General features: G+C 36.9%; 1 protein-coding gene across 1 annotated transcript; it reads left to right on the plus strand.

The window, feature by feature from the left end:
- On the plus strand, window positions 1–26,423 carry LOC113056528 (syntaxin-binding protein 4-like). The gene is made up of 22 exons (XM_026223303.1): window positions 1–162; window positions 2,181–2,254; window positions 2,379–2,474; window positions 2,556–2,625; window positions 2,726–2,800; window positions 3,959–4,038; window positions 4,844–4,973; window positions 5,327–5,459; window positions 6,279–6,385; window positions 6,516–6,738; window positions 6,857–6,935; window positions 8,355–8,440; window positions 9,054–9,150; window positions 9,336–9,448; window positions 9,650–9,739; window positions 9,883–9,948; window positions 13,635–13,811; window positions 14,364–14,480; window positions 15,695–15,744; window positions 20,599–20,741; window positions 24,988–25,045; window positions 26,173–26,423. The coding sequence occupies exons 1-22, from the start codon at window positions 104–106 to the stop codon at window positions 26,279–26,281; spliced, it is 2,232 nt and encodes a 743-aa protein (XP_026079088.1). The 5' UTR covers window positions 1–103; the 3' UTR covers window positions 26,282–26,423.
- Window positions 26,424–27,964: the final 1,541 nt, after the last annotated feature.

A 27,964-nucleotide genomic window follows, 5' to 3' on the forward strand; every position in this document is an offset into this window, starting at 1 on the left:
TGTCTCTCGGTCATCGAGACTGACCTTATTTGAACTGCCATTCCCCCCAACCCGGTGATAACGTAGACTTTACACTACATCATCAGTTGCTTGTGGAACTGCAATGGCACTGCTTCCACAAGTGGAGGCAGAACACTTTGACGGGCTATCACTCCTCTACTGGTAGGAAATGCCATTATCTGGTTGTTATCTGGCTGAGTGACTTTAGATTAAGCAAAAACTAATGCTTTTAAAGCTTATTTGATGCTTATCTTAGCCACATTTTCTGTGCTTGTGTTGTTACTTTGTTTCTGCTTGTTTGAATGTGTTTGGCATGGATGTTGCAAATGCCTTGGAACATTTCAACCTATCCTAATATTGTGTTTAATCAGTTGTGATGCTCTAATAATGCAGATAAATTAGCTTTCATTCACAGCACAGAGTTGCTGACTGTACATAAGAAATTGTTTTAAAGTCATTTAAAGTTCATTATCATTGTATCGGTGATGAACCAGCAGGAAGTGGAAAGTTAGAGCAAGACGGACAGTATGCACCCTAGAGGGATGCCTGCGTAGTTTCGCTATAGTCACTTGAGTGCATATCCTTACATGGCTTGAGCAAGGTTAGACAGATTAGAATTAAGTGATCAGTTTAATGCTGAATCCTTTGTAACACAATCTCGTGCTCTACATTTGAGCTCTCTTTGTTCAGGGTGACTCGTTGAAGACATATCCTTTTATTTCCCGTAATGCTTTATGATATATGCTTATATAAGGTTTGTGTAGGACAGAATCCTTTTGATATAGATTTAAAGGAAATAAAAATGCCTTAACCATGACCTGCCTGCTGCAGTACAGGACAGATAATGTCATTACACTGAACGTAATTTTAATTCTCTTCATTACTCTTATTGTGACAGAGATTAAAGTGCATTGTTTACAGAGCAGCAGGAGATAACAAAGAACACTAATTGCGGAGATGGGAATAAGGTTAAATACATCACTAGTAAGGAGCGCAAGCATTTGTCCTTGTCGTCCTGTTCAGTTTGCACTGACCACCACATGAACCCAACAAAACAAAAAATAAAAATAAAAAGTCCTGGAATCATCATCAGTTGAATCATCATCTATTCCATGATCACGATGGAGTATTTAGCTAATGCATATGTTTGTTGCCACTTAACCTGGCTTTTTTAGTACTGTTAAATATAGAGTGCTGAAAAAACATTTACATATTTTGACACTAACACAGAATATATACAGTGTTATATATACTGTATATATATATTCTTCATTTTCTAATATCATAACTTGTATATTGCACTGTCAGTGCAAAACATGCAAAATAAATATTGGTTTTTAATAGTTTAGAAGCATACTTTTCATTATCTGTATATTGTTTTACACAATGTGCAAGAACACATTTTTTATTTGTATTTTATTTTTCTGCCGTTTTAAATTTTCTATTTTATAAATTATCTATAAATGATCATTTTCTATTTTCTTTCAGTGTTTTTTCAGGGGTCAGATTGGCCTTGAACAAACACACAGCTGCTATACTGAATAACAATCATGCACTTTTCAAAAGTGCATGCCTCTTTGTCAAACAGACAGAAAAAGCTTAAATAACACTGTTTCCTGGGTTTTGATGAAGTCAGATGCATATTTAAATTTAATCTGAAGTGAATATTATATGTCAGTTTTGCTTTGAAAAATTGTACACATGTACACATTTTACTCAATGTCCTAGTTAGAGGCAAAACATTGTATTCTGTTGCTTTCAGTCTGTTATAGGGATTAAATGCAATAGAGATCAGGCCAGCGTTGGATTTGATACATACCCTCTTTCTATAAAATAATTATAATTTGGCGCTTTCAGTGTTTACCTACATGTTTGAGTCATTTTAAAATAAACCCATGCACAGTAACCTATTTCCTGTATGTGGAAGAAACTTCCCTGTTATAAAGGGCAGGTGTGCAACTCTCTCAATATTCAACATTTTGGGAAAAAAATTAAATTGGGAATGATTTTGTTCTTTCCTTTGGGATTTTATAATTCATGCCTCAGAGGGTCAACTGCATTATTACCAACCATTCAATAATCTGTATTTTTAAAAACATTCTGGAACATTCCTCTGTAAATCTTGTTTTTATGCTAATATTTCATGCACTAATATTGAATGGAATCTCTTTTTTTTTCAGGACAATAATGGGGCCCCATGGCATCAACCGTGCTGTGGAGAGACTAGAGTTTACAGACTGTAAAAAAGGGCTTGGTGAGAACCACAGCACAATTTCTTTCAGTTTATAAAATTATTCCTAGAAAACTGGGCATTTGGTGCACAATTTGTTTTACTTTGTTCTCTCACCCCATATAAAATCTTGTTCTTAATTTGACAGGTGTGAAGATTATCGGGGGCTACAGGGAACAGAGCGGTGAAGAGTTCGGAATTTTCATTAAACGAATTTTGCCAGGTGGTGTGGCTGCACAGGACGGTATGTTCTCTTTCCCAAAATCTCCAATGAATGTTTCTACTTAGATTCTGGGAATGATGGCTGATGTTTCTTGACTTTCAGGGCGTCTTAGAGCAGGGGACCTCATTTTAGATGTCAACAACATGAATTTAGGAGGTGTTACAAATGAAAAGTAATGTATTCTGGATTGGTTATGGATCTGTAATAAATTAGAAGATGCCTGAAGTATATTAAAACAACTAAACTGAGAAATCGGTTGGATGTTTTATTAGGGCAGTGGAAGTTCTTCGCATGGCGTCAGCTACAAATCACATGTCTTTACTGATAGTACGCGACGATACTTCCAGGTAAGATGACTTTTATGAATTGGGTGATATTTGAAAATTTTTAAAGGAATAAATTATTTTTCCTGTTTATTTGTACTCTTTATATTATTGATTTGTTTTGCGTTCAAAGATTTGAATTATATGCAGACCGGAAATTTTGCTTGCCAAGTACAGACTGTTATTATGTACTTAATCCTATAAATGCATGAGTACTCTTAAATACATTAAAGTCTTTAGCACTTTATTGAGAATTTTGGCCTTTGTTAAGTATAATGCATTTTTTTTGTGGTATTTTTTATTATTATTATTCTTAAAAAGAATAGTTGATTTTGAATCTTCTTAGGGGACTAGATCGATATAGTTATGTCTATACTGACAACATCAAGCCACCACTCATTGCTGAGTACTTTTTGGAGGATGCATGCCGAGGTATTTTTATTTTTTTGTTTTGGCATTGTCTGCTTAGCCAGAGGTCTCGGTTTTGGGCAGTTGTCAAGTTCTTCCTGTCTGTCTTTGTTTAAATGGAACTGGCAGTTTGCTGGTCTCTGTGACTTCCTGATGAGCACTTTTGTACTCCCGACTGAACAGCTGTTGACGTATTTGGGCCGCAAGTGTGTCATATGTGTCCTGAGTTAAACCAGCTGAGGTCAGGTTTTAATTTGTAACACTGTAAAAGGATTACCTTCATAATTAATGGACAATCAGTCACCTCAAACAAACTGTTTCAGTACAGTACAAAGATTTTGAGAACATTCATCTGTGATCACATCCGTAATCTAATTAAGTGCTTCTAAGCTTCTTTGAGCGCTAGGAAGTTGCATTTAATGAGAGATGTCATATCTCATTAAGTTAACCAGAGACTGTCTTACAAAATCTAGTTTGGGGGTTTAATGTTTTGTGTGTGTGTGTGTGTGTTTGTGCATGTGTATTTAAAAAAATAATAATGATAATTTCCTCCAGCACTTCCTTAGAACAAGTATGTTCATACTTATGTAATGCTTGATTTTACAGAATGGAAAAGCCACATAATATTTATTTTTTGGACACAGGAACACAGACGCAAAAATTAATAAAGGGTTTGTCTATACAAAAGTATTATGATTCACTGGAAAATTATGTCTCCAGGAAAGGTGGATATATTTCTGATTTTGCGTGTATTTTTATATGTTTTATTATTAGGAGGGAATTTGTTGAGTTAATGGAAAAATATGGCTCCAGCAGTAGTACCAGCTCCGGATCAGACACTTCTGTTTCCACAGGTATTTTCCACTACGTCCATCATTTACTGCATTTCAGGAGTGAATGACTAATGTCTGATTTTGAGGACTTGCAGCAATTACAGCCTACAGTTTGTCAACTTAGAAAAAGATTTAGTTTGGGTCCTCCATAACATCATTGTTTTCAACATTTCTATCATTGTCTTTCTACATAAAGAGCCATTTTTACTTCAAGCATGCATCAGATTTGACTTGAAACAATGTATGTGTATATGTACATTCTGTACAAAAGTTGAGGTCAGTAATTTTTTTTTTAATGCTTTAAATTTACAAGTGATAGTAAATACATTTAAGATGTTGCAAAAGATTTCTATTTCACCTAAATGCTGTTCTTTTGAATTTTCTAATCATCAAAGAAGCCTGAAACAAAAAAAATATCACTCAAAATTATTAGTACAACACAAAATGTATTAATAAGGCAGCACGACCATGTCAGATGTGATAATAAGAAATGTCATTTGGGCACCAAATCATACTGGAGTATTGGCTATGAGCATGATTACATTTTAAGATATATCAATAGAGAAAACTCTCATTGTAATAATTTTCAGTAATATTACTGTTTAATGTATTTTTGATTAAAAAAATTCACAATTTCTAGGCGTTAATGACTTTCAAAACATTAAAATCTTAAATAACCCAAACTTTTGAACAGTAGTGTATATATTATATATATATATATATATATATATATATAAAATGCATATGTTATTTTTCTAAGTGTGCTTAAGTAGTATAATAGCATTCAGAGTCTGAAGTTATTAAAAAGCAAGTTTCTTGTCTTCAGGAAAGTTGACCGACACTGCCTCCTCCTCCTCATCTTCCAGATCAACCAGTCCTCTGCTTCTGAGCCCTAAAGACCCCATCCCAGTATACACCACTGCCTGCATTACCTCCCCACCTCCACAAGTCTGCACGTGAGACCCAAACGACACACACAAGATATAATTCAGATTTTATCCACTGCTTTTTTGTGATCCTTTTGTGTATACTTTAAATAATTCTACAACCAAAACAAATGACAGAACCCAGCAGCTTCCTCACAGTACAGTACTGCTGCTAATAGTGTACTAATTGAAGAGTCTGAGCCTGAAAACACCTGACCTAACCTGAATAAAATAGAAATCCCACAAAAGAAAAATGTATTAATTTATATTAATTAAAAATGTGTTATTTAAAAAAAAAGAATAATAATAAAAAAACGAATCACCTCAGGAACCATTGTTTCTGCTTTTGATCCAAGCCCTTATGTATACCTCTCTTTCCCCAGAGACTGCATGATTCAGTTGATATGTGTTGCCAAAGGGACAGGATTAGGCTTGGTCATCAGGGGTGGAGCTAACCGTGCAGAGGGGCCAATGGTGTGTGTTCAGGAAATAATACAAGGAAGCGATTGCCAAAAGGTATTTAATTAATTTTATTATTTTGAAAATGTTTAACATTTAAGATCATGTTTTTGAGTTAAGGAACAAAAAAATGTTAATTACCAATCAATCAATCGAAATTAATCAAATTAAACACCAGCTTTTTGTATTGATTCTTGGTTATTGAAACACCACAAGTAGTTTGTGAATGAAGTGAAGTGAGACAAAATGAAGTAGACTATGGTGAGACGAAGTGAGGTAAATTAAGGTCAAGGTAAATTAAAGTAGGCTAAGTTAAAGTTCAGTAAATGACACCAATTTTAAAGGTTTGGGGTCAGTAAGATTTTTTTTTTTTTTTATAAATTAATACTTTTATTGAGGAAGGATGCATTAACTTGATCATCCATGACATTACATTACAATGTTAAAAAAGTATTTATATTTCAAATAAATGCTGTTCTTTATACCAAAAAAGCATTACAGTTTCTGCAAAAATATGAAGCTGCATATAACTGTTTTCAACACTTCTAATGATAAGAAATGTTTCTTGCACACCAAATTAGTGGCTATATTAGAATGATTTCTGAAGGATCATGAAAAACTTAAGATGGGAGTAATGACTGGTGAAAAATCTACTTTTCCTTCACATCAATAAATTACACTTACCTGTACTGTACATAGAAAAAGTTATTTTAAATGTTTGTAATATTCCACAATATTGCTGTTTTTTTTTTTTTTTTTTTTTTTTTTTTTTAAACAGGTTTAAGTGATGTAGACTGTGGTAATGTAAAGTGAAATGAAGTGAAGCCCATTCAGGGTGAAGGGAATGTTTTTTGTTTGTTTGTTTTTTGACTCCAGGATGGGAGACTAAAGGCTGGGGATCAGCTCATATCCATCAATAAGGAATCACTCATTGGAGTGACACACGAAGAAGCCAAAAGCATACTCACTCAAACAAAACTCAGGTTAAAACTCAACCTTCCAAAACATCCTTTGCAGAATGTTAACATCATGAAATTACGCTTAGTATCTTGTGATAGTTTGCTTTTGTCCAAGACAAATGCATGTGGCAAATGTCACTGTTTGACCCTATAGACCAGACCCTACAGTAGAGATAGCATTCATCAGACGAAGGTCTTCATCAGGCTCCAGTAGTGGACCACACAGCCCGATCTCCCTTCAGCCTCCCTGCAGTACAGCCCCCCAACTTAGGCCCACTGGACTGGGGGGAACAACTCTGCCCGGAGGTCTCGTTCCTAAGATTGCCAACACCCCCAACTCTGGAAGCGAGACTTTGCCTTCTGTAGAACTTACTAAGGTGAGACAGAAGACTGTGGCTGATTCCACTCTGGCAACAGAGTTGAGTTATTTAAGCAGTGCTTTAAAGAGTGTGGTTGATGTTTTCTTAAAGGCTTCTATTTGTGTCTTTCTTACAGGTACGACCAGCAACAGGAAAGCCTAATCCCAGCCCTGTGTCCTCACCTGACAGTGCCTGCACCACAGTGGCCAACTCTGGTACTGCAAGCCTACATTCCCTTTATGTGAATCCTATAGGAGTTCCATACAAATTCTCCCCTATTGTCCGAATTTATTGTCTTAATGTTGATTAGTAAATATTGAATGTACTTCAAATGTTTATGATCATAATTAGACTTAAAAATCCAAAAGAAAAAAATAGTTATATTTAAAGGTCTTGAAATATGTTGGGGACATAGAAATAAACATTAAAAGACATATAATACAATATAATCATCTTAAAATGGGTTGGGGTTAACAAATGGGGTCATCATATTTGTGAGAATCAACTTTTACATTTCTATGGTGGGAACAAGAGATGTGAACAGCACTGTTTGAATATTTATCTAACTATAAAAACAAAACACATATAACTGTAACTAAATGATACATACAATAGAACTTTTTATTTAGTTCTACTAGTTTCTACTTAGTAATGTAGTCCCAACATAAAAATGGCAATAAAGAAAACATTACAGCTTAAATATATATAAACTATTTCAGGAAGAATGAAAGTACCACAAATACAAGATTGTATGTCCCTGTTTTTCCATTGTAAGTGCTTTACTGTAACTGATTTATTCTTCCGAAAAAGTCAAAATTAATTTCACTTTATTGTATTGAATCTAAACATTCCTTTAAACCAACCATGCATGCATCTCCTATTATTATTCAAAAAATAGCATAGCACTGTCTGCGGAGCCTTTCACATTCTGATGCATTGTGAATGGAATTTTGCCTTTGAGCAACCTGAAATGCATTGATAAGGAGCATTTTGTCATAACCTGGATCAGGCTTCCCATTCGGCAGACATGTGCTGATGAGATGCTGTGTTTGTAACTCAAGATAATCCAGCTGGCATGGTTCTGAAAATGGATATTACTATCACCGTGACACATAACTCCAGGTGAAATAGAGGATACTGAACTCTGTTCAGGACAGGGTTTCATTTCATTGACGAGCACTTTCAATAAAGCTCCTTTGAGCTGCGATTTAAAACAGATTTAAACACCAGCTGTACTGAACGAGGAACATGAAATATGAAATAAAGAAAATTACTGTTTCTGAAACGTTTTGGTATGTACTTAGACCTGAGAAGAGAGACTAGTGAGAACGTATTTAAAAAAACAAGACATCTTAAAGTTCCCACACTTTTGAACAATGGTGTTACTTAAGTGTCCAAAAAAAATTAGGAAAAATTTGTATTTTTAAAATACAGAGACATTTAAATATGCCTTAAATGCTTCTTTGAGCCACTACTGTGAGGAATCTACTCAAATTGAACTCTCATAGAGTTATGTAAGAGACTTACAAAAAATGTGATGTACTTGAAAAAAAATCACAAACAGCTGTTTTGCAAAATAGATTTTTTTTTTTCATTTGGATTCTCTCTCTCTCTCTCTCTCTCTCTTTTTCCAGATGCAACTGCTGCCTGTGATCCCAGCCAATCCTGCAGACCTTTAAAACATCTATCCTCCACTCCAAGCTTTGAGAAAATAGAGCAGGTCTCCATAATCATAACCTCTCAATTAGAAAATAATGATTTCTGTCACAACACAGAATTACAGAAACATCTTGTGTTTACAGCAGGGTCAAATGCTAACAAATAGTTGCCCATCAGTCTCATTACTGTATTGATCTTTTACAGTTTTACTATCATGTGTGGAGGGAGTTAATCTCACTGTTGTGAACAATATGTGCAGTTAGCGACCTACCCCGTATCACACCTCATGTGGTATTATGGGAAAATTAATAGAGACTGCATGTGCCACAGCTTCATTGTGTTAAATCACACTGGACTAAAGCAACTCTGTAGATTACAGAAAACAATTTTTAGAAAGATTTTAACTCCAGAAGCACATTTTAAAGTAAATATGCATTATATGTATTTATATAATTGTGTGAAAATAAGTATTTATAGTTGTATTTATTTGTTTATTTAGTGGATACATGTATTGAAATAAAAGTAACATTTAAACGACACTAAATGCATGAACTATATTATTATTAATTGTGTTATATTTTATACATAGACACTGAAGCGAGTGTGTGTTTGTGTGTATGAGAGAGAAAGCAAAGCAGTGACCACGTTACACTGGGGGGCTCTTCTGTCCACAGGCACTGGACATGCTAGGATTGAAGCCTACTGAGTCTCAGGTCCTGACACTGAGAGAAAGGCTGCGTCTGAGCCCAGGAGGGACAGTGGCTTATGGAGGTGAGAAAAAATTATGTCAATCTCCATTATGTCGTAGTTGTTTATGTACTGATGGCTTTCTTTTTTTTACCTCTCCTTACTTATGCAGTACGTTATTCTAGCTTTATACATTGAAAAAAAGTGCTAAAGACATTTTTACACATTTTATGTTTAAAAATTTTAATAGGAAAGTTTCCTTTTATAAGATTTCGAGAGAGTTGCAAAGGAACTCTTTAAACTACCATCCAAATCTGACTCGGAACTGGAAGTAGCAAGATTGATATCAGATGATCTTATTGAGCCTCCATCAAACCCTACGGTAAATACAAATTATTTTGTATTTATTTTTGCAGCAAAAGCATACATACAAAATGTGCATTGACAAAAAATTACACACATACTGTATATCATTTAAATATTTATATATAATTTTGTCTTTTTTTTTTTTAACATAAATTAATTTTCATTATTTGCCAATGTTATTCATGTAATTTTTATATATTAACTATTATTTTATAAGCCATCGTTATCTGACTCTGATGATCTGGATGAGATGGAGAGACTAAGAAATGAGCACGTTGAGGTCTTAAGAGTGCTCAAGAAACTGCAGGTACCACCATGTCAATGATTTTAAACTTTGTCACATGCTGGAATGTGTGACATTCATTTGAGTGAGGCTCTCATTAATCCTGTTTGTGAAAATGAGTGCGCTAACTCTAATGCTGACTCATATGAAGATCTCTCTTCTAACAGGATAAGCAGACAGAATCCGAGAGCCTTAATCATAAGATGCAGCAGGAACTGACAAAAGTTAAACAGGTACGCAACTCATTCTTACACACTGTAAGCAGAACATGCTCTTTCTGATGCCCATATTAGCAGGTTACAACATTTAAACTGCACATGTGTATAGCACAACTGCAAACATAGCTATTTATCAACACAATAATTTGGCATTGTAGAAGCAAACTACTCACCTGTCGTTGTTTTTTTAAGTTGTCAGTCAAGCTCGAAGCAAGTTCTATATGCAGTGAAGTTTTTTAAACTTCATATATTTTTTTACATTTATAATTATTGACCTATAGGGAGTCCAGAGAATTGAACTACAAGGACAAAACAAAACATAGCACTTTGATTGACAGAATTGTCTCTTGAAGTTTTTCAGAATGAGGAGATCTAACGGATATCTATGAATATGGAGGCACGCAGGCTCATATAGCACTTTTTCTATACTATCTCACTAAATCCAGACAGTTTTTGGTTTTGACTTCCACATTGTAAGCTCAGAATTACAGTAGCCTGCTGTTGCATTTAAAAGTGGTGTAAAAAGGGCTTTGACCTTAAGATTCCAATTCATCTTTTTATTTTTTTAATTGTTATTATATTTTTACATTAGTTTATTCCATTGTCACTGTACCGTGTTTTAGATATGCCACAGGGGGGAGCTCTGGGCACATGTGCCATTCAATTCTTAAAGGTCAGATGCAGGTGCCCTGTAGAGTTAAATGCTGAAACTGCATTTTTTTTTTCTTCTCAGCAGCACTATTCAGAACTCAAATGAAAAAATGAAAAATGCTTTGAGCAATATCCAAAAATGTATTTTCAGCGTGTTGCGCTCACTACAGGAAGCTTGAAACACCCACATTAAGAACATCATGTGGGAGATGAAGTATGTAGGACATTGAGGGATGGCGGTCAGTGTTTGGAAATAGTTCTTTTCTATGAGTTATAAAGAAATAGGCTCCCACTAGCTCTTTGTGTTCTATCTCAGAGCCTCAGAAGTGCCTGTTATGTAAACCCAAATTCGAAGAGCGTCACCATTCTATGCAAGATTAATTGGACTTTAATGGTTTTATTAGATTCTTACTAAGGCAGCAGAGCAGTACATTCTGATCATCCTGCTGCATATCAATTAAACAAAATTGTCAGTGCAGCTTTTAAACATTATATTCATCAAAGAATCCTGGCATCATGTCACAATGTATCATTGCTTCTTTTAATAAAAATAGATGTTTCTTGAACACCAAATCAGCAAATTAGAATGATTTCTGAACTGCAGGATCATGTGACACTGAAGATTGAAGTATTGACTGCCGAAAATTAATCTTTGCCATAGCTTGAATAAATTACATGTATTATATTTAAAGAGATTAAATTAGAAAAATATATATTTTAATTTGTGATGTTATTTTTTAACTATTTCAAATTGTACTGCATTTTCTATCAAATAAACGCAGCCTTGGATGAGACTTCTTAGAGCAGATTTTGAGACTTCTTTCAAAAATATATTTTTTTAAATCTTTCTGACCCCAAACTTTGATTAATAAAATGGGCACAGACATGCACTGAAAGAGAGACTTAGAGACCAGAATATTATAGAGACTTCCTGCTGAGCCCTTTTTGAGTTCTTTGACCACATATCAACATGGCAAAAAGAATTCTGAACACCTTAGCAATCAGTTAGCGACACCTTTTCATCATAGTAGCAAGTTCTGGCAAATAAATCACCGCTCATAAAAGCTAGTTTATATGTATGGTATATGGTGTGTGGTGAACTATTAGTGCCCTCATATCAACCCTGCTGCTGGTGATATCGCTCCTCATGCAAAAGCATTCAGCCACAATTTCACTTGGGGTTGACCTTAAGAGACGATCTAAATAAGAAGGAATATGCATTTATTCTCTTAAAGCGACACACTGAATGTTTGGTCAGCTGTATGAGGCCCTGTGGGGTTTTAACTGCCGTCAGGGTCAGCGCAACTTCTGTGTCTCCTTCCCAAAGTGCTTTGCTCCAGTTTGTGGAGTCGCAGCTGCTCCCTCCTGGAGCACTACAGAGGGCTCAGTTTGTATCCAGTTCCTCACATTGAAGTGCTAATAGATGTACTACACTCCCTGTGGTGTGAACCAAGGCTTTTTACAGCCCTGTATGTTTTATTCTGTATTGCTGAATCCTTTCTGCTCTCTTCACCCCCGCCCACACTTTACATTCTATATCTGCTGTTAGAGCAACAGGTTGGCTGATGGGCTTTTCAGCATCGAAGCAGTGGGCTTTTAAGCCTCCTCTCTTGTGAGAAATGTGCACGCTACATCACCGTCCACGCAGTGCACACCCAGCTAGCTATATTACAGCAAAATGAAATGATCAAAAGTGAAAGTAAAGAAATTTACTGTATAACTATTTCCAAAATAAGTGCTGTTCTTTTGAATTTTTATAAAACAATCATGAAAAAATATATATATATTTCGACAAAAATATTAAGCAGTACAGCTGTTTTCATCATTGATAATAAGAAATGTTTTCAGAGCACCAAACTGTATTAGAATTATATTTGAAAGATCATGTGGTGCTGAAGACTAGTAATGGCTATTTTGCAAGTATTAAGACATTAAGGTAATTTAAATTGTATTAATATTGCACAATATTTCTGAGTTACAAACTTTGAGCAATAGTGTATATATACAGTATATAAGCTATTATATGTACTCCATGTGATGTAATTATTGTGAAGTAATGCATGCTCTATCTTTAAACTTGAAGGCTGAATACTAGCTTGAGTAGTTCATTAAATTCTTGTTATTTTTTTCCAGCCACCTCCTCTGTTTCTCAGGATTTCTGGGACAGTTATACAGTATGTGCTTTTGAATTCAACATTCTTTGGCAGTTAGATTAATTTCAACAAATGCACCAATGCAATGCACATATTATCCTTATAATAAACTTCACATATTCTCCATATCACATGGACATTAAATGGACATAAGTGCTCATTTTTATACCTCTCTGGTAAAGAGCTGATGTAAGACGCATCATGTCTATTTAATAAGTAAAGTTCTTTCAGTGGGCAATTATCTGTCCACTTTACATAAGTTATTCCAGGTATTTTGAAATAAGTGACAGTTAATATTACTCATAATGAGTAAAATGTATTTTCATATTTTACTTACTTTAAGAAAGTCACACATTCACTGTCTAATAATAATAATCTTTTTTTTTTTCTCTTGTGAACTACCGCATCATTTATAGATCCTCACAGTGTGGTTTTCACACATTTCATGTAACCTGTCCATTAAGAGTCCTGTTATACCCCACAGCTTCATAATTACAATGGCCTGATTACCTTTCTTTTATCTGACGTCTATTGAACGATGCCATGCTGATAAGTATCCAATGTTTCTGTAGTTATCATTAATGGCAAAACCTCTTTCTATACCCTGTATTATATAACAGCTTGTTTTACAGGTTCTCATCTGCCAAACAGGCCCTGTCTGTTCTCTCTAAAGCAGAAATGGACATAATGCAACTTGTTTGCACATGTCTTATTCCTTCAGCCTCTTTAAACTTAAAAGAAGCAGAGCTGTGCTTTGTCATGCTGTGAGTCTGGAGGCATTTCTTTTCAAGTGCACTGAGTTTGCAATGTTAGAGGGAAGAGCCCCTGAGCATTGTAGCGTCGTACTGTACATGCACTCTCAGCACTGTCGCTATGAGTGGAACTCCGTTGTTGCAGGAAGCAAAATCTGCAGTGGAGGAGAGTCGATCCCTGTGGACCCAGATCCATCTGGCAGAGGCAGCTCAGAAACAGGCCCGGGGAATGGAGATAGACTACGAGGAGGTTATCCATCTCCTGGAGGCTGAGATAGCTGAAATTAAATCTCAGAAAACTGAGCAACCCAGTCATGAAAAGGTATTCAACCTTTTAGAGTTTTACACTAGTCTTCTCTTCTCATTCCCGATCCACATTCCCTGCACAGCCCCACTCCAGGTTTATCCTCTCTCGTGTACTATAGAAACTAGGTCACTGTTTGCTTTGTATTATTCAGTAACTGGGCTGATGTGCTGCAAAGACTTTAACATGATCTTGCAGGATGACGTGGGCTGATGAGGTTATTTTTGAAATTTCTGGCTAGCAACCTTGCGTGTCTTCAGGATCAACTTTATTTTAATAGAAATGTTTGATTATGTAGGGTAACAGGATCTTAATTATTGTTATGATTGCTTGTGGAAAAATCGTCATACACTATGTAATAATTGCATTTTAGCACAACCAACTACAAAAGGTTTTCTAAAACATATGCACTGTATAAATCTGATTACAGTAACAGTTTACTATTTCCAGTGGCACATTTCCAAATTGTGATTTTCTGACAGCATTATTTTGCACTTTTAATTGCAAATTCATGTAAGACACAGTAAAAACCATAAAGTAAACTTTACTAATTTCCTAATATTCACACAGGAGGATCTGCAAGATCTCAAAAAAAGGATTTCTGTACTCGAATGCCAGCTAAGAAAGAGTGAAACTGCAAGGAAAGGTTTTGAAGTCTCTACGGGTAAACTTCTACAGTTTGTGGAGGTATATTCACTTTCAGTTCAATTTAACCACCTGCACATTAAATCATCACATCCTCATGTCTTAAAATAAAGTTGCACCAGGAAAATATCTCATGCAAAATTACTCATTGTACTGTATAGGAATTTGCACGTCATATGGTGATTTGTCAAAGACCATCCTTCTTGCCCGAATTTAGTCTTCTCACTAAATCATAAAAACTAAGCCTGCGGAATGTTCTTCTCATGGCATCCATCAACTCAGGCTTATATGAAGTGGTCAAATCTACTCGCACAAGCATAGCGAATCTACTTCATCATCCCAAGAGTTCTCACAAACAAAGAAGTTCATTTTTTTTCAAACTAATCCTATGTTTGACACAGAATGTGTAGTAACCCTTTCATTAGGCAGCTATTAAAAAATGAAAAATGACAGAATGTGAAAAGAACATGACATCAATGTGCAACTGCTTTTCCATTTAAACCAGATGCCACAAATGAATTATCAAACCAATGGACTGTGTAAATCAAACATTTGCCACAAAACACGGGGAACTTAATGTCTTTCTTCCCAAATAAACCTGTGCATTGCATCTGTTTATTGCATAAGAATATAATGATAAATTGCAGAAGTACATGATGCATAAACACTTTAGTCATGCTAAATATGATTTATATATAACATTGCAAAATCAATGGTTAATGTAGTGGACACTATGCGTCAGATATTTGATTTTCATTACATTTTTACTCTTATGCGAATGCACTTATGTACCTATGTATTGTATACTCATAACTCATAAAGTGCTGTTGTTAATTATAATAATTATTATTATTATAGATTTTAGAAGTAGTTGTAGCAGTGGTATTATTATTATTATTATTATTATTATTGATTACAAATTAAAATTAAATTAATGCATTCAGCAGACGTTTTTTTTTTCCAAAGCGACTTACATTAAGGCTAACATTTGTTACCTATCATGTGTTCCCTGGGAATCAAACCCACAACTTTTTGCACTGCTAACACAATGCTCTACCACTGAGCCACAGGAACACAATTAAATTAACTGAAATGTAACCATCAAAGTAGTAGTAGTAATAATATAATGTATTCATTCATACAAAATAATGTATTCATGTTATTAAGAATAAAGTATCACCAGGGTAATCTTTATGCAGCATTAAATCTTTCGAATATGGACTAATCTGATCACCTACATTTAAAAAATCCCACAGGCTGTCCAAGGCTTCCTGTCTGAAAACCAAAGCGGTTCAAGAGGCTACAGGTAAGATGATTATTCTCATCCTTTTGTGAAGGCAGATCTAATGATTTGACTGAAATCGAATCTAATTTGGAGCATGACAGAAAGTAATACTATACTTCACTAGCAACAGGTGTTTGGAAAAGAATGAATAACAAAAAGACTTTTCCTTTAGGGTCCTTTATATCATTCTTTGATATTCTAGGAGGCTGTGTATTCAGGGTGTATAAATGGAGTCTTCTCCCTTTATTTCTATTATAAGAGAGACCTTGTGGGTAAAGGACAGGGGTAGCTAATGAACAGAGGCAAATACAACACCTTGCTGTGGCAGTGATGTTGATTAGACCCAATCAACATGGCCTCCTGCAGCCTGTCGCCCCTTGCTCAGCTAGAAGAGCACGTCTGGAGAGCCATTTTTTCCCATAATGATCATCCCCACCGACTGAAGAGGCCACTGTGTCTTTGTCTATTAGGGCCAGAAAATGTCCTCATAAATCGAAATGAAGGCTGCCAGCAATTTGCTGAAAAATACGACTTTTCTTTTTGAGAGAGGGTGCATGATGACCAGCAATTGTGCTTAAAAGCCACTCTACTCTACTGTACCTTGAACCCAGTCGATGAAAGATAGTTCTTTACATGCTAAATATGAGTGTATTTGTAGTATTTTTATAACCTTTCTCAAACTTTATTTATTTATTTTACTGATATAATCGTTATATAGTCCCTCCAAGATACCAAAGAAATGAATGCTTTTATTCAGCAAGGAAACATGAAACTGAATACCAGTTAGAGTAAAGATCTTTATGTTATAGCAAAAAAAAAAAAAATGTAATTTTGAATGTTCTCTTCATTTATAAATCATGGAAAGAAAACAATCACCATTCCAAAACAACATTTTTTAAAAAAAATTGTCAATAAGAAAGGTTTCTTAAACAACAAACTGGAATACTGAAGAATCAGTCAACGTAAGTAACAAGACTGCAGTAGTGGGGCTGAAAATTCAGACTTCCATCACAGGAAAACAATTACATTTTAATTATATTATACTAGAAAATAGATATATTGTACAATAATAATATTTCTCAATATAACAGTTTTTACTGTATTTTTGATCAGATAAATACAGCCTTGGTTAGCATAAGAGATGTCTTTCAAAAGTTTTTTTTTCTTTTCTTTTAATCTTTATGACCACAAACTTTTGAGTGGTAATGGTAAAAATGTGCTATATAAATAAATGAACTTGAACTTGGTATAATAAAATAATTGTGTCATTAAATATTTGGATTGCTGATAATAGTAATATTTTAAACAAAATATTACTGTGTAATGGCATTGTACATGAATTAATTACACATTGATAATATAATTCATAACCTTATAACATTCTCATTCAGATGCAGTTTTCTAGTAATTTATTTGTAAAACCTGACTGTAAGACTGTAGCGAATCTTAAATATGTTTCAAACGCATGCAATGATTCGATCAGTCTGGACCAATTCATTTCAGTTTTCTGCTAATGACCCGAAAGTGTGGTAGTTACATAATATGTTTTCATAACACTGGTCCATCCATGTCAGTGGGTCTGAAACCCCTTCCCCAAAAATTCACCCTTTATTAGGAGTCATGCTGGGCTCTTCTTTTACGCCAGTCTGCCCAGCATGCTTTGTTCTTTTCAGGTCAAAAGGAGTGCACTCTTCTACAGCTTTTATAAGAAATCGTACAAGACTGACACAGTTTTCAGTGTTCAGTAGGTTACTTTTTTTTTTTTTTTTTAAGCAATGCAAAACAAAACTAAATAAAACATCTTTATTAAATAAAAAGTTTAGTTAGGTTAAGGTTAGGTTAGTTAGTTAAAATTCTGAAACTGCTTACACTTGTCACACCTGGACTCATTTAGTGTGTTTTTGCCCGTGACCCAGTTTCTGTCTTTCCGTGTTTGGTTTGATTAGTTCCCAGGTGTGTCTATTCTATTCCTCATGTGTTCCATGTCCCTGTTAATTTAGTCATGCCATCCACCTGTGTTTCCCCAATTATCCTTTTGTACATAAGCCTTGTCTTTTCAGTTCCGTTTTGTCGGGTCTCCTCACTTGTGGCTTCATTTGCTACTAACGTGTGCCTACCTCTGTGCTCCATGTTGGATATCTCCTGTGTTGGATATAATAAAAGCCTTATTTCGTTTATCCTCGGCTCCGTGTTCCTTCAGCCAGCGAAAACCGTGACAGAAGACCCGACCTAAAAAAGGAAAGTTTAAAACTGCGTGTTTTTCCCTCCGTTTTGCTTTCTTTTTTTCACAGTCTTTTCTTTTCTTAGTTTCGATGGATCCCCTCTATAGCCCCGAATTCCTTCTCCTCATGCTGAAGCAGGAAGGACGTTCTCTCGAGGACCATACCAGACAGTTTCTTCTATTAGCTAATGCCACCAGCTACCCGGACGACGCGCTCTGCACCTTCTACAACACCAGCCTGAACTCCAAGTGCAGAGCGTTGTCGTCCGAAGATGGTCCTCGGGAGGATTTCGCCGCATTCGTGGAGTGGACTCTGGCGAGAAATGGCTCTTCTTTCACCATCTGCCCCATAGAGGATCTCGCCAGCCCCACTCCCGACCCAGAGACCAGCCAGCCACCATCACGCCGCACGGAGCCAGAGCCCACCGCAGCCGCAGAGCCCGAGTCATTCACCGACAGGGAGCCGGATCTCGAGAGCGCGACTGACCAGGTGTGTGAGCCGGCCACACCGTGCATCGTGGGAGTCCTCGTGGAGATCGAGGGCGTGGAGGAAAGCCCTGCCCACACTCCTGCGACTGAGGGTGAGCTGTATGCAGTCTCTGAAGGTCATATGGAGCAAGTTCTGGATCTGATGGACTGGTCTACGGAGATAATCCCTAATATTCCTGTTTTCTCCGCTGGTTCCGTCCAGCCCTGACTCCCCTGTTTACCCTCTCAGTCTCCCACTCCTCCCTCCTCCAGTCATTTCCTCTGCTCCAGTGTCTCCGCTGGTTCCGCCCAGCTCTGAATCTTCTGTGTCTCCGCTGGTTCCGCCCAGCCCTGAGTTTCCTGGGTCTCCGCTGGTTCCGCCCAGCCCTGAGTTTCCTGTATCTCCGCTGGTTCCGCCCAGCTCTGAATCTTCTGTGTCTCCGCTGGTTCCGCCCAGCTCTGAATCTTCTGTGTCTCCGCTGGTTCCGCCCAGCTCTGAATCTTCTGTGTCTCCGCTGGTTCCGCCCAGCTCTGAATCTTCTGTGTCTCCGCTGGTTCCGCCCAGCCCTGAATCTTCTGTGTCTCCGCTGGTTCCGCCCAGCCCTGAGTTTTCTGTTTCTCCGCTGGTTCCGCCCAGCCCTGAGTTTTCCGTTTCTCCGCTGGTTCCGCCCAGCTCTGAATCTCCTGTGTCTCGCTCTGAATTTTCTGTGTCTCCGCTGGTTCCGCCCAGCCATGATTTTTCTGTTTCACCACTGGTTCCGCCCAGCCCTGAATCATCTGTGTCTCCGCTGGTTCCACCCAGCCCTGAATCTTCTGTGTCTCCTGTATTCCCTCCCAGCCTCCCTCTCCTGCCTCCTCCCAAACCTGCTGGTCCCTCTACTCCTCTTTCGCTGGTTCCGTCCAGTCCTGATCCTCCTGTCCTTCCTCCCATCCTTCTCCTCTCTCCTCCTCCTAGACCAGCCAGTTCCTCGCCATCCCTGCTGGTGCCAGTCAGTCCCGCAGCTCACCCTCAGTCCGCGCCATCGGGGCGCGGTGGTTCGCCGCTGGACTGCCAGTCTCCAGCTCCGCCTTGGCGCGTTAAGGCCCTGTCTCCGCCTCCAGCCTCCGAGCCCTGGACTCCTCCTCGGTCCTTCGACCCAGCGGCTCCGCCTTGGCTCTTAGCTCCCTCGTCTCCACCGTGGCCTGTCATCCCACCTGCTCCACCGGGCTCCCTCGTCCCTCCGGCTCCACCTTGGTCAGTCGTCGACCATCCGCCGCCTCGGGACTCCTCTCCTCTGGTTCCACCTCGTCACTCCATCCCTCCGGCTTTGTCAGGCTCCTCCTTCCCTCCAGTTCCACCTCCATCCTCGGTCGCTCCGGCTCCACAGCGGTCTGCCAGGACCCCGCCTCCACCTTGGTCGCCTGAGCCTTCAGCTCCACCTAGGCCCTCCGGATCCTCGTCGTCACCCTGGCTCTGCGGCTGTGCTGCTCCATCTTGGGCTCCTCACCCACCGGTGCAGTCTCCGCCTGTCGGCCCCCTGGTGTCGTCGACCCTTCCTTCACCATGGCTCCTCCCGCCGTCGACTCCACCTTGGATCTCCGTCCTGGCTGGTCTCTGGTGGACCATCTGGCTCCTCCTGCTCCTGTCTCCTCCCTGGCTCCTTCCTCCGTCTCCTCCCTGGCTCCTCCTTCTGTGGTCCCTGTCTGCTGGCCCCCTCCTGGGAGTCCGTCCTCCACCGGAACCTCCTCCCAAGTTCCCACCCACGCCTCCCCCTGTTGTTTCTACGGTGCGAGAACGCACCTACCGGGAGGGGGGAGTACTGTCACACCTGGACTCATTTAGTGTGTTTTTGCCCGTGACCCAGTTTCTGTCTTTCCGTGTTTGGTTTGATTAGTTCCCAGGTGTGTCTATTCTATTCCTCATGTGTTCCATGTCCCTGTTAATTTAGTCATGCCATCCACCTGTGTTTCCCCAATTATCCTTTTGTACATAAGCCTTGTCTTTTCAGTTCCGTTTTGTCGGGTCTCCTCACTTGTGGCTTCATTTGCTACTAACGTGTGCCTACCTCTGTGCTCCATGTTGGATATCTCCTGTGTTGGATATAATAAAAGCCTTATTTCGTTTATCCTCGGCTCCGTGTTCCTTCAGGCAGAGAAAACCGTGACAACACTGTTTTAAATAAAGGATTGTGTGTTTTGTTTTTCAGTTCCTCCAGCAATCCAAAGTTGGCCACTCTGTCTCAGACCTTGCCATCTCGAGGTGGGAAGAAACCACCTTGGACAGCATCTGCTCTTGCTGTGGAAGCGAATGAACTAACTAATACTGTCAGAGGCATTCTAGAGCTTGACTGTAAGTATACATGCATGTTTTCTGCTTTCCCATGAAAATCAAACATCTACTCAATTGCAACTGTCCTTTGCGTCAGTTTGCCTGACCTTCATGTTGTTTTCTGACCTACTGTGTCATACAAAAATGTATCTTACGTCATGAGCAATTTCAGCTGAACTGTGCTGGATGAGATGTTATCATTCACGGGGAGGAATATTATAATATGAGTAATATTTTGTACATTTTATATATATCTGTAAAATATACCCTAAGAACCAGATTCAGTCCGCTCATTTAGCCATTGCTTGAACTCCTGACCCCATTCACCTTTGTAAATCTCAGGAAAATATGTAGCTTACCTTCCAGCAACATTTGAACTGTCACAAATGCCTCTAATGACCTGTAGAGGTCAAAACATTGGCAATTTGTCTGTGATCCCATCTCATTACGAGCCTCTTAAACTAGACACATTTAAACATTATAGCATCATTATGACCAAGAGACTGCTTGTTGTTCAAATTTATAGAACCTATTCAGATTCAGCAGTTGTAATGGACTATCTTTATATTTTTCACCAGACAGCCAAGTGATCTAGATTTAATTCGACTTAACAATGTCCTTGCTTGTTGAATGATTCATATCATTCATATTTTTTCAATTCCTTGTGATGTAAGCATTTTACGTCTTATATATTATTGAGAATCAGGCAAACCACCTTAATTGTGAAATCTAATCTACTGTGTTTAGATGTGTATAGTGAATCAAATTAGGGCAGTCTCATAAGGAAACACAATACAAGGTGTATTTGATAATAATACAAGCCTTTTAGATCTGATTCACCTCTGCTGATATCGTTGCCTGGATACAAAGCTGCTAGAAAGCAACTGTCTTTGTTGCAATTGTCACAGGCTACACGGAGATATTTATCTTTAGAAATGGGTACTTATTGGGAAAACATTTAAAAGAGCCTTTTAAAATAGAATTAAATGTAAAAAAATAAATAAATCTATATTGATTGTTCATGACATCTTGTTTTGACTGAAAGTGTTTGCTAAATGAAAGAATACGATCTTGTTGGCCTAGTTAAATTGATCCCTCTGTCAAAACATTACTGATAGCAGTCTGTCCAAAGCGCAGCTCTGGAAACAAAAAATAACACCAACGCCTTTTCTTTTCCAGTACTTTTCCTGTTTAACACAGGATGTCCAATACTCCCTCATAAAACTCAAACAGAGTCACTGAATCAATGTCAAGTTTAAAAAAAAAACGACCTGATTTGTAGATTGAATAATAATATAGATAATCAGATAGTAATATTAGCAGAAGTATCCTGTTCTTTGTATCTCTAGAAAGCATTTGGATCGTATTCTTGGTTACAGACCGGCATGATTTAACATTAATCATGTTAAAGGAAACAGAGAGTTCAGGGACAGGCTGGAATCCAGAAAAAAGAGCATCTCTGGCCTCCTCTTTTCTTTTAATACATGGTCTCATGGTCTACAATGGTCTCAGCCTCAAAGAATAGGGAAACGTGTCCCACTCACCTGGCAGCATGTGACCTCTCAGTGAGTGATGCTCACGTTTTGGCTGAATGCTTCCCTGCAGGGGAGGACGAGGCAGGCTTTGAGTTGCACATGGAGGGCCACCCTCATCACACCGATTGAAACCAGAGAGAGCAGCTCTAGCCCGGCTTAGAGACAGGCAGTGCTTTCCACGTGATGGATGTTCTCCCAGCCATGTGACAGGCTGTGTATCGCTCTGGCTCATCAATAAGACAGAGGGGGAGACATGCTTTGGAATAAGCATTTATGGTAAAATAATTGGCCTTATTTATTCATTGAACAGGTATGAAAACTCTGTCATTTACTCACATTCATGTAATTTCTTCTGCAGAACACCAACAAAAGCCTTTTGAAGAACATAATCTTCTTTTGTGTTCTACAGAAAAAAAAAGAAAGCCATACAAGTTTGAAATGACATGAGGATGAGTAAACGATGACAGAATTTTCATACTGTCCCTTTAAGAGAGAACAGCAAATCAGTTTTGAGAGATTTTCTGCAGCTTATCCCAATTATATCTGATTTACTGAGATGTAATTTGAAGCCACTGAAATAGTCTTTTTTCCATTTCATAGTGTTGATCTAATGAAGTTATTCATTCTTGGTTACTAGAGCAAGGCCTTTAGAAAACAAAGAGCTTATTGAATTAAAGAGGCATGTGATGAGCTACTCTGAGTGTTACTATGTCCCAAGGCTTAGGCAGTAACGGTTTGTGATCAATGTGGATACGTCAGGACGCTGAATATAAAAAAAACTGAATCCCGAAAAAAAAATCAGTAAGCTGTAGAATTTAAAGACTTGAGTTGATGGCAGCTAAAAATAGAGATGAATGCAAGCTTTAGAAACAACATTCTGTTTATATTCTAGGAATTATTATGAAATGTGTTTTCATTCTTAAGACGTCTTTAAAGAAAACAGCCAACAATTAGGTGTTATACACCAAAGTTTAGGCACATTTCATATGAATGCCTAGTTATTTCCATTTCTTTTAAAGAAGGGCCATTACCAGGACGAACTGTTTTATAATAGAAACAACCAACATGAATTTCAACTGATGCAAAGAATGTGACAAGACGAAACGTTACTGTTTTAGTTTTCGGCAAGTTCACTGTTCTTTTATTTTTCTTTATTTCCTAAGATCAATTTAAATCTGATAGATCCGATGTTGTTACTTACAAACACAAGGTTCAGAATTTTGTTCAGTGGAATGATAAACATTTTCTTACCATTAGCACAAAGAAAACAGTGGAGATTATGTTTGACCCCAAATCCATTGGAGACCACTTGCTAGTGGTCATTAAAGATCAGAATATACAGAAGCCCAGATGGACTCTTACAGATATCTGGGCATTCACATTGATAATAAACTGACATGGAGTGTTCAGGTGGAAAATATCTGTATTTGGGTCCTAGAGGTTAATAATTCTAAGTAATTTTTTTCTTCTTCCTTTTCCTGGTGTATGTATGTTGTAACTATATGTGATTATGATGATTATAGGTGTGTTACACGACGGGTATTGTGCAATTTATTTTTCGTTGTAGTTTATGTATTTACTGTATATTGCTGGTAAGGTAGTGATGTTTTGCTGTATATATTATATTTATGCCACTTGTATTTAAACAGCAGATATTGTATTATATGTGTTCAATACAATTTTCCCTAAGGACAAAAACGTTTTTCTAATCTAATCTATTTAAATAAATAAATAAATAAATATATATATATATATATATATATATATATATATATATATATATATATATATATATATATACATTTTCAAGATATGGCCAGTTCCAACGATAAATGGTTTGAAACCTTATTTGTTAGCCAAAATTTCTTCCATACATCTTCCACTTATTTGTTCAAATGTAGACACACTAAATTTACTGTAAATTCCCATAGGCACTAAATTATATGTAGCCAGGGATATTTGTTTGTAGAAATTTGAGACGGCATGAATTATTCTTTGGCCTTTCCTGTCAAAATGTTGATTGTGAAATCTAGACAGTGGGATACTCTGTGTATTCTTTTCCTCATAAAACTTTAAACAAGATCATATTTCTGAACAGAAACCCGTTATAAAGCCATGTCAGGATACTGAGTATGCCAGCAGACTTACTATCAATTGTACTTCCTGAGGGAGTGGGAGTGTTAAGATCAAATTCTGTCAGGGATTTGTTACCAGTATGGTGGCACATAGTAATGAGATTCCCCCCCATCGCCATATTGAGCCTTCAATAGTGTCTGTTTACGTTCTATTGGCTGACGTTCATTAATTACCGTACAACCTGCCAGTCCTGTATGCAAAGCTGTGTGTCAAAAAAAAAAAAAGTGCATAAGTGGAGAATTGTTTACGTGTGTACGGATGGAGTTTTAAACCTAAATCCAAATCCAATGGAAGCAAATCTGATTTGCCCCCATTTGATGCTTGTTATACTTTCAATGTACATTCCTTACGTTTATGAAAATAGCTTTTCAGATCATGCAGATATGCTGGCACTCTTAGCATATTCATTTATGACCCCATTTCATCCGGTTGCCAGGAAATTCTCACGGTCACTAGCCTTTCAGGATCAAAAGGATCAACGAGAAATGTTGCAATGCCGTTTTTTATTTTGGCTGCAGACTTCTCCAGTATCTTGTTTGTTGTCTTCAAGTAGAGTAAATGTATCTGATTTCTCTGTTGTTGTTTTTTTCATTCAGGTGTACCTTTTGTCTGGGGTGAGGCGTACACTGCGGGTGGAGTGAAGTACTACATAAAGTAAGTTATGAGACACTGCAAATACATTCATAAAAACCAATTCCTTTGTTTCTGTAAATAACAGTTCTCATGTTTTGAAGGGCACTTCATAAGTTGTTTGTGCAGCGTGAGGTAAACGTTTTAGATACAATATAAAGTACCAAATATTGTGACAAAATAACAAAAAATTGCAGATATTGCTGTTGTGCTTTGAAGCCAGCTGAATTTTCTTATTGTTACTGACAAAATGTGTGTAACCTCTTGATCTCTAGAGGTTATTTAATCTCCCTTTCGCATGAGCATGCTCTTTCAGTTGCATATCGTTCAAAATATTGTTCCTGTGGCTCAGTGGTAGAGCATTGTGTTAGCAGTGCAAAATATTGTGGGTTAAATTCCCAGGGAACACGTTAGGTAAAAAATGTTAGCCTGCACTGTGAGTCACTTTGGATAAAAGCGTCTGCTAAATGCATAAATTTAATTAAATTTAAAACAGTCCAGTTTAATATTGCAGATATCCATCACTCTTTTGAGAGTATTGAAGCCGTAAGGCACACCACACCCATCAGTCCAGAGTTCTTTATTTCACTCTCAGTGGCACCACAACAGTCACCTACTGTAGAGTATACACACATAATGTCCCTTGCACATCTCACATGTTTGAGGACAGTAAGAATTCATACTTTTATTCTGCAAGAATGCATTAAATTGGTCAAAAGTGATAGTAAAAATGTTTGCGTTGTTTAAAAAAAAAATCGAATTAATGATTCCAAATCAGCATATTAGAATGATTTCTGAAAAATCATGTGACACTGAAGACTAGAGTAATGGATAGTGATAATTCAGTTTTGCAATCATAGAAATAAATTGCACTTTAAAATATATTCAAATGAAAAACAGTTATTTTAAATTGTAATCATTTTTTGCAATATTACTCTTCTCTTTCTTCTGTGTTTTTTTTAACAAATAAATGCAGCTTTGGTGAGAAAAATACTTTTAAAAGAACATTTAAAAACCCTTACTAACACCAAACTGTTAGTGTTAGCGTACACTATTAGTGTCCATCTTTTTCTCTTTTTTTTTTTCTTTAATTCAAAATGTTTTACATTTGAGGATGTCATTTCTGAAATGAAACTTTCTTTTTCCTCCAGTCATGTAACTCAGACAACATCATGGACGCACCCTGTAATGAGATCTTTGGGTCTGTCAGAACCAGGAACAAATGACGAAAGCCTGAACTCTCCAGAATCCACAGCCTAGACTGATTCGAAAGACTGTGCACTCTACTCCCACTTTCTGTCCAACTGTTCATTTAAAAAAAGAAAAAGAAAAACAACCTAAACACAGCATAAACATGAAGTGATATATGCATTATAAAAAAAGTCAATCAAACAATAAAAAAAAAACTCTACACCTTCATTAAATGAAAATCGAACTGATTTAATGAAATACGCAACAGATTTATCACAAATATTCCTGAGCTCTTTGATTGGTTGAGAACTCACAATTGAGTTTTCCCTGTTTTTGTGTCCGTCTGCTGTTTTTCTGACATTTTAGGAATTTCCCCTCATGTTATACACTCATTTCTGTCTATTTTTTACCTTGAGAAAAACAATGGACAGGCGATTTTCAGAAAAAGTCAAACATAATTGCACTTGTTTGAAGTCAAAGGACGTGGCCTCTTTGATGAAGCAGGAACTTAGATGTTGTGAAGTTCATTCTATTTGGCTTGTGTCTGTTGCCACTTTGATCCACTTTCTGAAACTTCTGTTCACAGATTTGTTGAAACAGGAATTTATTTACTTTCCCAAACTTCCTCGAACCAGCTCTGAGAGCAAGACGCTTCTTTGGTTCACTATAATGTAACTGTTCTCCATATAAAGACGCATTTTTAATTCTGCTGTAATCGTTACTTTTAGTGACGTTCATTATGCATAACTGTGAAAGTGTCTTCTCTTGCATGTGCAATTAGTTCTGCGCTTCCATTAGAAATGTGAGTTTAACATACCCTAAGCCTTATGTGGATAATTTCTTGGAAAATGATACGACATGGCACATTTGCTTTGTTGTGAATTCACTCTGCCTAACAGTGTAAAGTTAGCTTCAGCGATCTCTTTACATAGATCATGAAGATATATGTTTATCCTGTAATGTGTGAATACTTCTGTGGCTCTATTAAAAAAAAATAAACAGATAAAAATCTATCCACATTTTCGCTTTTTGAAAGAATATTTGCTAGGTCTGTCTATTTCAGGATGAGTGTGCACTTCACATGCACTTAGGCACACCTCAGGCAAGAAATATTGATTTGAATTTTTTTTTCTAAATAGCTGGTACTGTGTTTTATATATATATATATATATATATATATATATATATATATATATATGACTCCATTGAATTTTAAATCACATAAATGTCTATATGCCTGCAGCCTTTGAATCTAATACAATAAAAAAATAAAAGTCCATTAAAAAAAATAATTAAAAATAACAATAATAATTAACAGTTTTTCGTTTGTTTGTTTGTTTTGTTTATTGAATGAAAACCACAAAGCAAAATGTACTGGGAAAATGAAATATTTCCAAGGACTTGCTGCAAACATATTATAAAAATTGCACCCATATTCAGTAGAAAAGTAAAATAAACATATAGCCAATAAATTGAGATGTAAACTCAGAATTCAGAGGGGAAAGAGTAAAAATTGCGAGACACAAACTCAAAATTAAAGAATTGTGAGGAAAAAAAGTCAAGAGTTTATATCTCGAAAACAATTAATAAAAAAATGAGATCAGATAACCCTTTTAATTTTTGGTGAAAACACGTTTCCATAATCAGCATTATAAATAATACTAAAAAAAATTTTCAACCAAAGTGCACTGATATTAATGTATTAAAATCATCATTATATATTTTATATTTTCATATATCATATCAGTTGTT

This window comes from Carassius auratus, chromosome 37 (assembly GCF_003368295.1).
Source record: "Carassius auratus strain Wakin chromosome 37, ASM336829v1, whole genome shotgun sequence".
In the NCBI taxonomy this organism is placed as follows: domain Eukaryota; kingdom Metazoa; phylum Chordata; class Actinopteri; order Cypriniformes; family Cyprinidae; genus Carassius; species Carassius auratus.

Coding starts and splice junctions, on each gene's coding strand:
- LOC113056528 (XM_026223303.1), top strand. CDS start 104: ATGGCACTGCTTCCACAAGTGGAGGCAGAACACTTTGACGGGCTATCA. Junction 2,801..3,958: donor GTACGCGACGATACTTCCAG/GTAAGATGACTT, acceptor TTTTATTATTAG/GAGGGAATTTGTTGAGTTAA. Junction 14,481..15,694: donor AACTTCTACAGTTTGTGGAG/GTATATTCACTT, acceptor AAAATCCCACAG/GCTGTCCAAGGCTTCCTGTC.